This window comes from Rhipicephalus microplus, chromosome X, assembly GCF_043290135.1.
Source record: "Rhipicephalus microplus isolate Deutch F79 chromosome X, USDA_Rmic, whole genome shotgun sequence".
Lineage (NCBI taxonomy): Eukaryota > Metazoa > Arthropoda > Arachnida > Ixodida > Ixodidae > Rhipicephalus > Rhipicephalus microplus.
This window is the reverse complement of record NC_134710.1, coordinates 142215258-142227301: the sequence shown is the minus strand read 5'-3', so window position 1 is coordinate 142227301 and position 12044 is coordinate 142215258. Positions and strand designations below refer to the sequence as shown.

Below are 12044 nucleotides of genomic sequence, written 5' to 3'. Positions count from 1 at the left end.
ACCATGCTGCAACCAACTGTGCCGGACATAATTACCCCGGACACATGTATTCGTTCAGCGTGCCGACGACGCCCGGCAGCTGGCGCGCTTTCGCATTTTATTGCGGCAAAATCAAAATGCTCGCCAATACAACACCCACCACAGAGCAGTAATATACGAACCCGGTGACCTAGTCTGGGTTTGGACTCCTATACATCAACGGGGACGCTCAGAAAAATTATGTCGGTACTTCGAACCCTACCGAGTTCTTCATCGCCTCGGCGAAGTGAACTACGAAGTTGTCCGAGCAGACACGTCACACCATTCTCGCAGACCACGCTCTTCGGATGTGGTTCACGTATCCAGGATGAAGCCGTACTATTCGTGTTGACTGCAAGTCAAGAACTTTGTGATGTGGCGATAGCCTTCAAGACAATTGTGCATTACTTTCTTGCTTCTTTATTTTTCATCTCTTCCTTTTTCTTTTCAAAGGACGCAGACATTTCTGACTACCTTTCGTTGTTTTTCGGAGCCATGGCTTTCATGCGATGCTTCTTCTTTTTTTTTCTTCGGGGAGAGGGTAATGACATGCTGTGTTGGTGGCAAAAGACGAGAGCGAAGACGTGAATGGCAGCTGTGGCTGAGTAAAAAGGCACAGCTGCCATATATATATATATATATATATATATATATATATATATATATATATATATATATATATATATATATATATATATATATATATATATGAAGGTAGATGCGCTTTCACATAACAACTGTTTATTGTGCCGACGTTTCGACGGGAACCCCGTCTTTTTCAAGGCATAATACTATTTACACATGTTCCGTGTCTTCTTATAGCCTCTCGAGACAGGAGGGAAGGGGTCAAAAGAAAAGTAAAAAAAGGAAAAAAACACAGAAAAGAGAGAGAGAGAAAAAAGGGAGAAGAAGAAACAGCGAAACGGGAGGACAAACATTAAATAAAATATAGAAAATCTAGGAGAAGAAGCAAGACCGACACGGGGTAGTTATAAAGGGGCCCCATCTCAACAGAGTAGGGCAGAGGTAGATGAGCATTGTCATCATTGTCAACAATACCTCCCCCGCACCCACTCTTCCCCAAGTGGGCAGTGAGCCGCCGTTCCTGTATTTCACCTTTCCGTGTAGGCCGCTGGCGGCTCGTTCCTCTTTGAAGTTTAGGATAAGTTAATGGGGAGGGCTTAAGTGCGTCGAGTGCGTGCTGATGGCGTCGGGAGGAATGAAAAAGCCGGTGATTGATGCACCGCCATCGATATTCATTATATGCAATGTCTCCTTGTCAGTGAAGGAACAGAATGTGCGTTAAAACCTAAAGAAGAAAAAAAAGAAAAGAAAAAGGGGGGGGGGGACTGTACGACATCCGGGACCACTTATCTGTGCGTTCCGGCTGTGCTTGATGAGGCAAATCATTTCTGTGTTGTCAGATGCATAGGCCAAAAGCTTTGTTAGCGGGTAATATTATTGTGGTAATGAAACCGGACTGATTAGAGAGAAGCGTTCGCGTCTTTTAGCGGTCGTAACGCTGACAGATTGCCTGGGTGTTCATTTATTCCAGATTTTATCGTGTTAAATTTGTAGATAAAATAAGATTCCCGTTGTTCCCGTTCTCTGATTGTTCGAAAGTTGTTTTCTAGTATTGTAACCCTGATGTCATCAAAGCTGTGGTCTTTTAATGTGCAGTGTTTTGAAAGTGGAAGGCCTGGCAGAGATCGTACATGTGCCTGATGGTTGTTGAATCTAATTCTAAACGGAGTGTCTGTCTGGCCCACGTATTGCTTGTTACATACCCCACATTCCAGGAGGTATATGACGTTGTCTGAGTCACAGTCTAGTGCACCTCTTATCCAGTGCTTAAAATCCGAGTGGGTGCTTTTCGCCACTGTCGTTGTCTGCATGTGTTTGCATACCTTGCATCTGCTTTTTCCGCAAGGGTGACACCCAATTTGAGGTTTCACATCTATCTTTGAATTTATTAAATGATGCTTTATATCTTTGGCCATCTGTATACAACACAAGGAGGAGAAGTGAAAATTTTGGATAGTCGCACGCTCTGTTCCATTATGTTAAAGTGTTTTCTTAGGACCTTGTTTATGTTCGGTGGGTTGCTCGTGAAAGTTAATAGCAAGTTTTTGTTGCGGTGTTGGTCGGCGTTTTTCTGGTGGTTGAGAAGAATCTGGCGGTCCAGATTTTCAGCTTTTTTGATGGCGTCTTCGATGAAAGCTGGCGGGTATTCTTGATTAAGGAGTACTTCGCGCATATGTGTGCTGTTTTTGTGGAAGTCCTCGGTGCGGGAGCAGATTCATCGGAATCTGTGTGCTTGGGAATAGGGAATGCTGGTCTTGCAATGTCGCGGGTGGCAGCTTTTGAAGTGCAGGTATTGTTGCCTGTCCGTGGGTTTTCTGTATACGTTAGTTACCAACGCACCATCGTCAACTCGAATGAGTACATCAAGAAAGTTTATTTCAGTGTTAAAGTAGGAGTGTGTAAAATAAATGCTGGGGTGTACCTGGTTGAATGCCTGTATGAATTTGAGGAGCTCGTATTCCGAATGTGTCCAAATTATGAATATATCATCTAGGTACCATTTATAGAGTAATGGTTTGATATTACAAGATGAAAGAAAATTGGACTCTATGTGGTGCATAAATATGTTAGCATAGTTTGGGGCCATTCTTGTACCCATTGCCATGCCGCTGATTTGAAGATAGTACTGGTTGTTAAATTCAAAGCTGTTCAAATCGAGTACAAGTCTTGTGAAAATTTCAATTACTTTTTTGCTTGGATAAGCGACAGGGTTGTGTGTGCCATACGATTCAACAAGCGCCCTTACACCATCGTCATGTGGGATATTTGTGTAGAGTGAGCTAACATCCAATGTTACGAGAAATGCACCATCTGGAATTTTCACGTCTGCTATTTCCCGAAGGAAGTGGTTTGTGTCACGCAAGAAGGACTCATGTGTGGGTGGTATGTCTTTGATTAAAGAATCAATATAACTGGAAATGGGTTCCGTTAACGTTCCCGTGCCTGATATAATGGGTCTGCCAGGGTTATTCTCTTTATGAATCTTCGGCAGCATGTAAAAACGACCAGGCGCCGAATGTACCGTAATAAGTGCCTTTTTAAGCTTTGAATCAATGGCGCCTTCACGTGTGAGATCCTCTAGGGTTGTTACAATGATCTTTTTGTGCTCCGTGGTAGGGTCAAAGTCAAGGTGTTTGTAGAATTGTTTGTTATTTAGTTGTCGCTTGCCTTCCTCAATGTAGTCCGATCTATTCAGAACAACAATCGCGCCTCCTTTGTCTGCTGGTTTAATGACGAGATCTTCGCAGTTGCTCAACGTGAGTAGTGCCTCTTTTTCTCTTTTTGATATGTTATTCATGCCTGGTTTGTGCACCTTGTACGCATGTATAACATCTTTTTGAACCGCGTCTATATAGAGATCCAGATGTCAATCTCTATTGGCGTCTGGGGTCCATTGCCGTCCGATTACCCCACGAAAAAGTGCGTTATCTTTTTCGGGTTTATCAAAGAAATATTCCTCCAATCGTAAATTTCGTGCGAAGTTGTCTAGGTCTTTTAGGAGCGTGAATTCATCATACCTTCCGTTGCCAGGGCAGAATGTAAGTCCGCGTGATAGTATACTCAATAATTCTTTGCTAAGTTCCTTGTCGGAAAGGTTTATAACGTTTGGCTCTTTGGGGTGTGGTGGCAAATTTTTTTGAAGGTGAGATGGTTTGGTATTTTTCTGTAAGCAGCAGTGGGTATAGCTTGTGACACATTGTCCCGCGCAAATTTCGTCCTCTTAAGTTTTTCAAATTCCTCCGTTTTTTTTTTTTGTGCTCAAATACGTCGAGTTCTTTAGCTTCCCACTCCGAAAGAGAAAAGTTATTTCTTAAATACCGCTCCTCGTCGGTCAGTGCGTTTAGAGTCTTTCTACAGTGTTCGATGGTGACCTTAATTAGCTCCTGTGTGGCGTGATCGAGAATTTTATTCCACCGTTTCATTTCCCCTTCGGCAAAGTTATGCATCGATGGTGTTAGCGACAAGCGCAGCCCCTTCGGAGCCGTACCCGCCAGTACATATTGTTCGAGGCTTTGCACGTGAAGTTCGTGCCGTATTCTTTTGTCAACAACTTTTCTAAGTTTAAGAAAATTTGGACCCGTTCTATGGCCTAGTTCATCTGAAACAGACGGTGTTTGTCCACTCGCACAGCCAGTATGTCACTTTGCACAGACGCGGCGAATAGAGCCGCAACGCTCGGCTGGTACTGATCTCAGAGGCTACCAAGCTGATTATTCTAACACAGACTTAGTGCAGGCAATAAAAGTTTCAAAAATAAATTAAACACCCCATGCATCTAAAACATACTATTACGAAATGTTTCTGACGCTTTTATTTCATGGGTGCACTTCTGCTCTCAGTGAAACGACAAAAAGAATGAAAGAAGATGCATCTGATTTGAAAACACCACCCAACTTAGTCGACCGTTCTTAACGCGATAACTGGTTCCATCGTAGCCAATGAAACGCAGTAGACTGAAGGGTGGATTTAACTTTATCGCACTATTGGCTCGTTCATAAGGAGGTTTCTCCAGAGCTCGGGAAGATCCCTAGTTTCGCGAACTTGGCCGAAACTCGGCTGATCTTGCATACAACCCTAGAACGACAACGACGCGACGAACGACTGCCAGTGCTACCAGCGTGACGTGGTTTCGTTCCGAGTTCGAGTGACGCAGACAACTCCAGCGAATACCTGCCGGCTGCGCTTTCGTCGGTCTTAAAAGTGATAGCCGGCCGAGTGAGAACATAGTGTCGGTGTTGCTGTACTCTTTGACTCTGTAATCTTTAATTTGACTCTGTAATCTTTGACTCTGTACTCTGTAATCTCTGACGAACGGTGCTAGGAACGAGTATAAACACGCTTCGGAGGTTCTAAGCTTTGAGCGAGCCCTTGAATATGGCAAAATCAATTGAGAGTGGTATCAATTGCATACAGCGTGGGCATCTACGGCTGTGAAGTTGTCATGTGCAAGAAAAATTGAACTAATTTTACTGAACTTCAAACAACTTACATAAAAATGTTTAACTAACATTTAGACTAAATTTGGTATTGAAAAAAGGAGTTGTACTTGTAAAATGAATTTTTCAACAAACAACACCCAAACGACATTCCGAGAAGTTCAAAAAGCAAGACCTAACAAAATTATTTCGGAAATACTCAACCTTTTCACTGTTTTCAATGAAGTAAATCAGCACAATTTTTAAACACATTTGAAAAGGTCGCCAAAACAGCTGGGATGTTTGGCATGGAGTGACCCATCGGGCAAACTGAAACACCATTATTCAGGTTACGTTTTAACGATCACAGAGCCCATGTTTTTAACCTTCCTGTTTAAAACTCATCACGAATGAGAAGTTGACGAGTCCTACCTGATTAACAAGTGCAAAGCTTTGCACTTAGGCACCAGCCAAAGCGTTGGACGCATCTTCCCTTCCTATATAGCATTGTCCATAACAGTAATGCGCTAAATTCCCCACCCCACCCATTACGTCGTTTCTTTTTATTTTAATTTATTGTGTGCATACACGTACTATATGTGTGCGTGCAGTAGTCTGCCTTCACACTTGGCATTGACACTTCAGTGACAAGTTGAATTTTGTTTACTGTACATCTAGTATGCCCCGCCGTGGTGGTCTAGTGGCTAAGGTGCTCGGCTACTGACCCGCAGGTCACGGGATTAAATCCATGCTGTGGCGGCTGCATTTTCGATGGAGGCGAAAATGCTGTAGGCCCATGTGCTCAGATTCGGGTACACGTTAAAGAACCGCTGGAGGTCAAAATTTTCGCAGCCCTCCACTATTGCGTCTTTCATAATCATAATGTGGTGGTTATGGGACGTTAAACCCCACGTATCAATCAAAATCCTTTAGTATGTTACTGTGTGCGTAAGATGTGCCCATGATATTTGATTCGACACTAATTTTTTGCTTTGTCTTTTGCGTGTCCTTTGTATGGCTTGAAAAGCATTTTAAACATTTCCTTGAGCAGAATACGTGCTCATATCTTTAATTTTCGACAGCGATCTTTTTACTCAGCACGCGTATCAAATTTTGCTGACAATGTTGTTTTGGGGCTGCTGACGTATTTCCCAATCACAATTTTGATCGACAGTGTGATTTTACCGGCCCTTAAAAGTGACAAAGGCCTGTATACCCTTCATACTCTGATGAAGCCCGTGCCACCACCGTTGGTGTATAAGTTTACCCGGTGATGCTGCTTCATAGGACCTGGCGACTGCCGCTATTCCGTCTACATGCGGAACGTTGGTGTATACACCACCATTCCGCATGTAAGCGGAATAGCGGCAGTCGCCAGGTCCTATGAAGCACCATCACCGGGTAAATTTATCGACAGCAACACATTAGCAGTATTGCTCAGGCTCATTTTAGAGCTAAATAACCTTCAATGTGAAGGGCAACACTATGTCCAAGTTAGCGGCACGTCAATGGGTACGCGTATTGGACCCAACTACGCCAATATATTCATGGGCCAGCTTGAAAGTGAATTTTTGCAAACCCGCGCGCTGAAACTTTTTTATTATAAACGTTAGATTGATGACATTTTCCTTATTTGGCCGCATGCTGAACAGGACTTGCTTTCATTCATATCTGACTTTAATTACGCCCATCCATCAATATCATTTTCTCATACCTATTCCACATCAACGCTTAGTTTTCTTGATGTAAGCATTTCCATTGTAAATGATAAGCTATCCACTGCTCTATACAGGAAGCCTACAGAGCGGCAACAGCATTTGCATTTTCACAGTAGCCACGTGAAAAATTGCAAAACTAGCATCCCTTACAGTCAGGCCTTACGCTTCAAAAGAATCTGCTCAGAGCAATCAGAGTTTCAAAAAAATTGCGGAACACTAAAGGATGCTCTCGTCAAACAAAAATATCCGCCGCAATTAATTGATGACGCAATAAAACGTGCCGACATGCATAATCGTAAACGCTGTTGTGCGCTGCTAAAAACTCGACTCCCTCACCGCAGAGAAACTTAGTCCTTACCCATTCTGCGTCAGTTCCGCGTGTTTCGAATGTGCTGAGAAAGCACCACAATATTCTAATGCAAAGTGAACGCTTAAGAACCATTTTCACCGAACCACCTAAAGCAGTGTATCGCAAAGCTAAAACTATTCGAGACATATTTTCATCGTCGAAAGCAGACAGTCCTGACATGATCGGGTGCCATCCTTGCCAAAAACCGCGATGCAAAGTATGCCCGTACATGCGCACATGTGAACAGGTCACCAGTACTGGTTCCAACTTTTCCTTAAAAATCAAAAGCAATCTTGACTGCGATTCTAAGAACGTGATATACATGACAGAATTTGCGCTATGTGAAATACAGTACATTGGTCAAACAGAACGGCCTTTTAGACTGCGTTTTAACAACCATAAATCTCATGCTAACACCTTGCCCCACTTGCCCATTTCAAGACACGTGCACCTCCCTGGCCACTCTTTTGAAAATCTACAGGTCACATTACTAGAACCTGGTTTCCGCACAAATTATGATATAGAAGCTCGTCAATCATTCCTCATCTATAAGTTCAACGCCGTCGCATCTGGTCTGAATGAAAACGTAGGAAAACTTAGTTGCCTATCCGCGTAACCTGTATCACCCTGTCCATCTTTTTTCAACCTTGCTCAGCAAGTCGCACTACATTGTCTGTATCCGTTGATTACGTAGCAGCTTTGTAACGTCTTTGTCTTTTTTATTAGTATTTTATAGTTTTTTTTCTTGTTTTTACCGGTCGGACTACTCTCCATGTTATGTGCTTTATCTTTTATGCGTTTTATCTTTTATTTGTAAACAACGTGCTCGCCACGTACTCGCGCATGGAAGCAATATCTTTTTACTCGTAGATTAGGTGCCCTTCATATTGTGTGACCTGCATATATATATATATATATATATATATATATATATATATATATATATATATATATATATATATATATATATATATATATATATATATATATATATATATATATATATATATATATATATAGCCATAACGCAATGTACTTACGTTCATTAGCAGTCATGTGCAGCACGTTTGTTGAACGTTTAAAGTTAACATGCACTTAGCATGTGGACATCAACAGTAGCTCTAATATGTAGCGAAGACCGTAAAACTACCTAAATGAACCTGTATAATTATAGAAACATTTACATTTGTGTCAGACGTGCAGATAACATGCAGTGGGCTAATCGGCATCAACTGAAGTGGTAATATAAAGATGTTTTTGTTTTTTAACTGCTACAGATCTTTTTTTAAAAAGTACACATTACTACAGTTTTGTTTCTTATATGTGGTCACGTTATGCCCGTGTTGGTGATGTTTGCCTGTATTAGTATCACATATTAGCAAGCTGTTTGGAAACGAGTTTGACGACCGCCTAAGTAATGACCAGGCACCTTGCTACTAAGAAAAAAAACAGCGCATACACACTAGCATGCGTGCTCCGTCAGTCATTTGGCAACAACATTCGCGGAGATTCCCATTTAGTTATAAATATGACACACGGAGACTATGACACACAGACGCTTCAACGTCCCTTGAACAAAGAGACATCCAGCCATAATGTAGTCGGGCGGGACCGAGCTTATTTTCACTTATACAGGCTGCTTGCAGAAATAAAGTTGTGCGTCCTTTATCATCATAAGAGGCATAGTTCCTCTACAACCCACCATCAGCAGAAAGTCTGATGAAATGCTCGGTATTCTTGTTTTACTGCTTGCAATATCATTACTAGACACCAATTTTGTCTCGCCGAACTTCTAATGCTGCCGTACTTTCAAACTCAAGCACTTGAAGCCGTCGTGGGCGTCTCGGCTGTCAAGTCATCGTAACTCCTCCGGCAGCTGCTCGTGTGTGTTTTTCTGCATCAAGTTTTATAGGGGCAGCGTGATACCTTCATGAAAGTCAGCACTATAGCATACACCAACAAGTTTGGACGTTTAAAAGGCTTTATTATTATTATTATTATTATTATTATTATTATTAGTAGTAGTAGTAGTAGTAGTAGTAGTAGTATTAGTAGTAGTATTAGTAGTAGTAGTAGTGGTGGTGGTAGTAGTAGTAGTATTAGTAGTATTAGTAGTAGTAGTAGTGGTGGTGGTAGTAGTAGTAGTAGTAGTAGTAGTAGTAGTAAACAACAATGCCCTTCGGTTGACTGCGGTACCTATTGAAAACACAACACACTGGAAACTGCGTCACCGACGAAACTCATTGTAGTAACAAATCCTCTAAAGTAATCCTCTAAAGTAAAGTAAAAGCGTTCACTCTAAATAAGTTTGGTTGGCCCATGTGTAGAGGTATATTCCACTAAACCTCTTCCCGTCGAATAAGAAATCGGGAAAAAAAGGCAGCCAAGGCTGAAGCACGTGCGTGCCGTCTCCGTTCCTTCCTCGCAGATACGTGACGTTCCGCGACTTCGTGAAGACGATCGCGATCACAGTGATCGGGACGGAGGACGACAAGCTCAACTGGGCGTTCGACGTGTTCGACCAGAAAGGCGACGGCTTCGTCACCCTGGACGAACTGATAAACGTGGTCGAGGCCCTCTGGCAGCTGCACGGCGAGTCGCCCGATATGGAGGACCACAAGCTGCACTTCATCCGGCGCCGCACTCGCCTGATATTCCGGCGGCTGGACGTCAAGAAAGAAGGACGCATCAGCCGCGACCAGTTCCGAGATGTTCTCAAGCAGGACCAATGGGTCATCAAGAACGTGCTGCATGTCTACTCGTCCGCTGTGGGCACCTCTTCTAGGGTCGTCCAATCACCCTGATGCATTCGACACGTTTGTGCCCCATTGCTCGCGCCATAGGCGGTGGCTTGCACGTGCTTTCGAGGGCTCCTATATTCACGCAGCACGAACGGTGGCTCCTAGGAACCACTTTTCTGGGGCTTGTGCATGATACAATGCCAAGCATGCGTGCGCCTCTGTAGGCTATTTATTCACCTCGCAAGCCAAGCGTGTGCGGAAGATTGAGAGCGACAAGTTACTTGCGATGAGCAACAGCTATTGTGAACATGCCCCTACGCCAGCACTATTATTCGTAAATGCAAAGTTGTTTTCTCAAGGAGAGCCGACTGACTAAGAAATTTGCTAGTTTACCTGAATCAATCGTCTGCTTTTTTTTCGAGGCAAAATCGTATGGATACTTCGTGTTGTCATACAGCATACTGATTAGAACAGTAATGCAATCAGTAGTTCTTTTAATTACTTATTTCAACACGTTAATTGAGGGAAGGTACAGAGCTTCCGGAGGACTTTTTTATGATGATTACCCTGTGTTGCAGTCAGGTGGCGCTAGTTTTAAACCGCTATTAGTGAAGCGCTAATATGAAGGAAAGAAACAAATTTTAATGGGACCCATCTCTAATGGGACAGAGGTCTCACGTGAATTAAACTGCCTTCCGAAGGAACAGCAAGTGTTAAATTTTGAAAATGTGGTCGCCAGGCGTTTTCATTTGTGAATTACAGTTCCCATATTAATAAATGATGCTTATTGACTTCTGCGGAGGGCACGGGCTCTTCGCGAATATATTGCTATGTCTTTTGATTGGCAGTTCCTGCTAAAGAAGCGTTCCTGTTTTCATTGTGTTTCTGTTTCCATGAAGGCGCACAAACCTGAAAAGGTACATGGAACCTCCAATTTTCTGGTGAAGCCACTTGAGAGCTAAAAGGTGCGAAACATTCAATTACGGTAAATCACAGACCGCATTCTTTCCAAGGACCTAATGCAGAGAGCCTTTCATACGCGCCACCAAATTGTTCAACCTTTTTTCTTACTAACATGGGACACCGATAGTAGCCACCTAACATTGGACACCTTTGTACGACTAGCGATTGGCTGTCTCTTACGAACAGTGCTAATATTTTTTTTAACACAATAACAAATATCGAGCGACAAATTTAGTATGCTCTAGTATACTCCCGACTAACATACTGCTACTTAGTGTGGCTAACAACGACTGTCACAAACCTTACTTCTGTTTTAGTGCTACAAAAGCGCGCCATACGTGCAATATCTAACACTCTACTCCACGGAAGTACTCGACAACATTTCAAAATCCATAAAATATTGCCCATCAATCAGTTATACAGACAGAAGCTATGCTTAGAGATACAGCGCCAATATAAAGTAAATGCATCTATATTCTTGGATACATATTACGTCAAACAAACACCATATGACTTACGTCACAGCTTAATATACAAACCTAGATCTCGCACTAACTACGGGGACCAACGGTTAAGCTCACTTATACCAGACATCCTAAATCAATACCCAACCATACTTCATTTATTGCAGAATGAACATCAGTTAGTTCATTCAAAAGAATAACAAAAGAGCTCCTAACAGACTAAAATGACGACCCTACTGATCCTCAAAATTTTGCGACTTTATATTGTCTTGTATTCGTGTACACCTTTGTTCTAATGACCTGTGATTGTTTATTAACTTTTGTAATGATATGATTGAGTTATAGATAACCTCTTTCTTTTAAAATTTTCTGCTCGGTACATTCATAGTTTTCTCCTTCTGTACATAAGCATGCCCAGTCAAATCGGTTGTCCTTTCTAGTGAATGTTAATTATATTTTTGTGCATTTCTCTCGCCACACGAAAAGTGTTCTAGGCCACAGGCAATCTCTCTTCGCATGCTTCAGACAAGAACATACCCTAGCCTCGTAACCTATAGCCATTACTCCGATATTTCAGAACTTTGTCCGGACTGCCACAATCGCAGTGATTATAACCAGGAGCTCTGGAGGTGCCCCTCTTTACAAAGAAAAAAATGAAGACTTTTCCTAAAATTTCCTTCATTTATGGCTCACGAGTCCGGTTCTCATACAACTCAAGGCTGTCCGAAAGGCCCACGATGTGGTGGTGAGGCTAGGCCTCCTCGTCCTAACGTGGGAGCAGCCCGCGATCC

General features: G+C 42.5%; 1 protein-coding gene across 1 annotated transcript in view; it reads left to right on the top strand.

The window, feature by feature from the left end:
- Nucleotides 1–11738, top strand: part of LOC119176873 (uncharacterized) — a 33333-nt gene extending 21595 nt beyond the window's left edge. The window contains exon 2 of the mRNA XM_037428216.2: nucleotides 9514–11738. Coding sequence (XP_037284113.1) covers nucleotides 9514–9889 — 376 coding nt within the window. The 3' untranslated portion in view covers nucleotides 9890–11738. The remainder of the gene's footprint in view (nucleotides 1–9513) is intronic.
- Nucleotides 11739–12044: the final 306 nt, after the last annotated feature.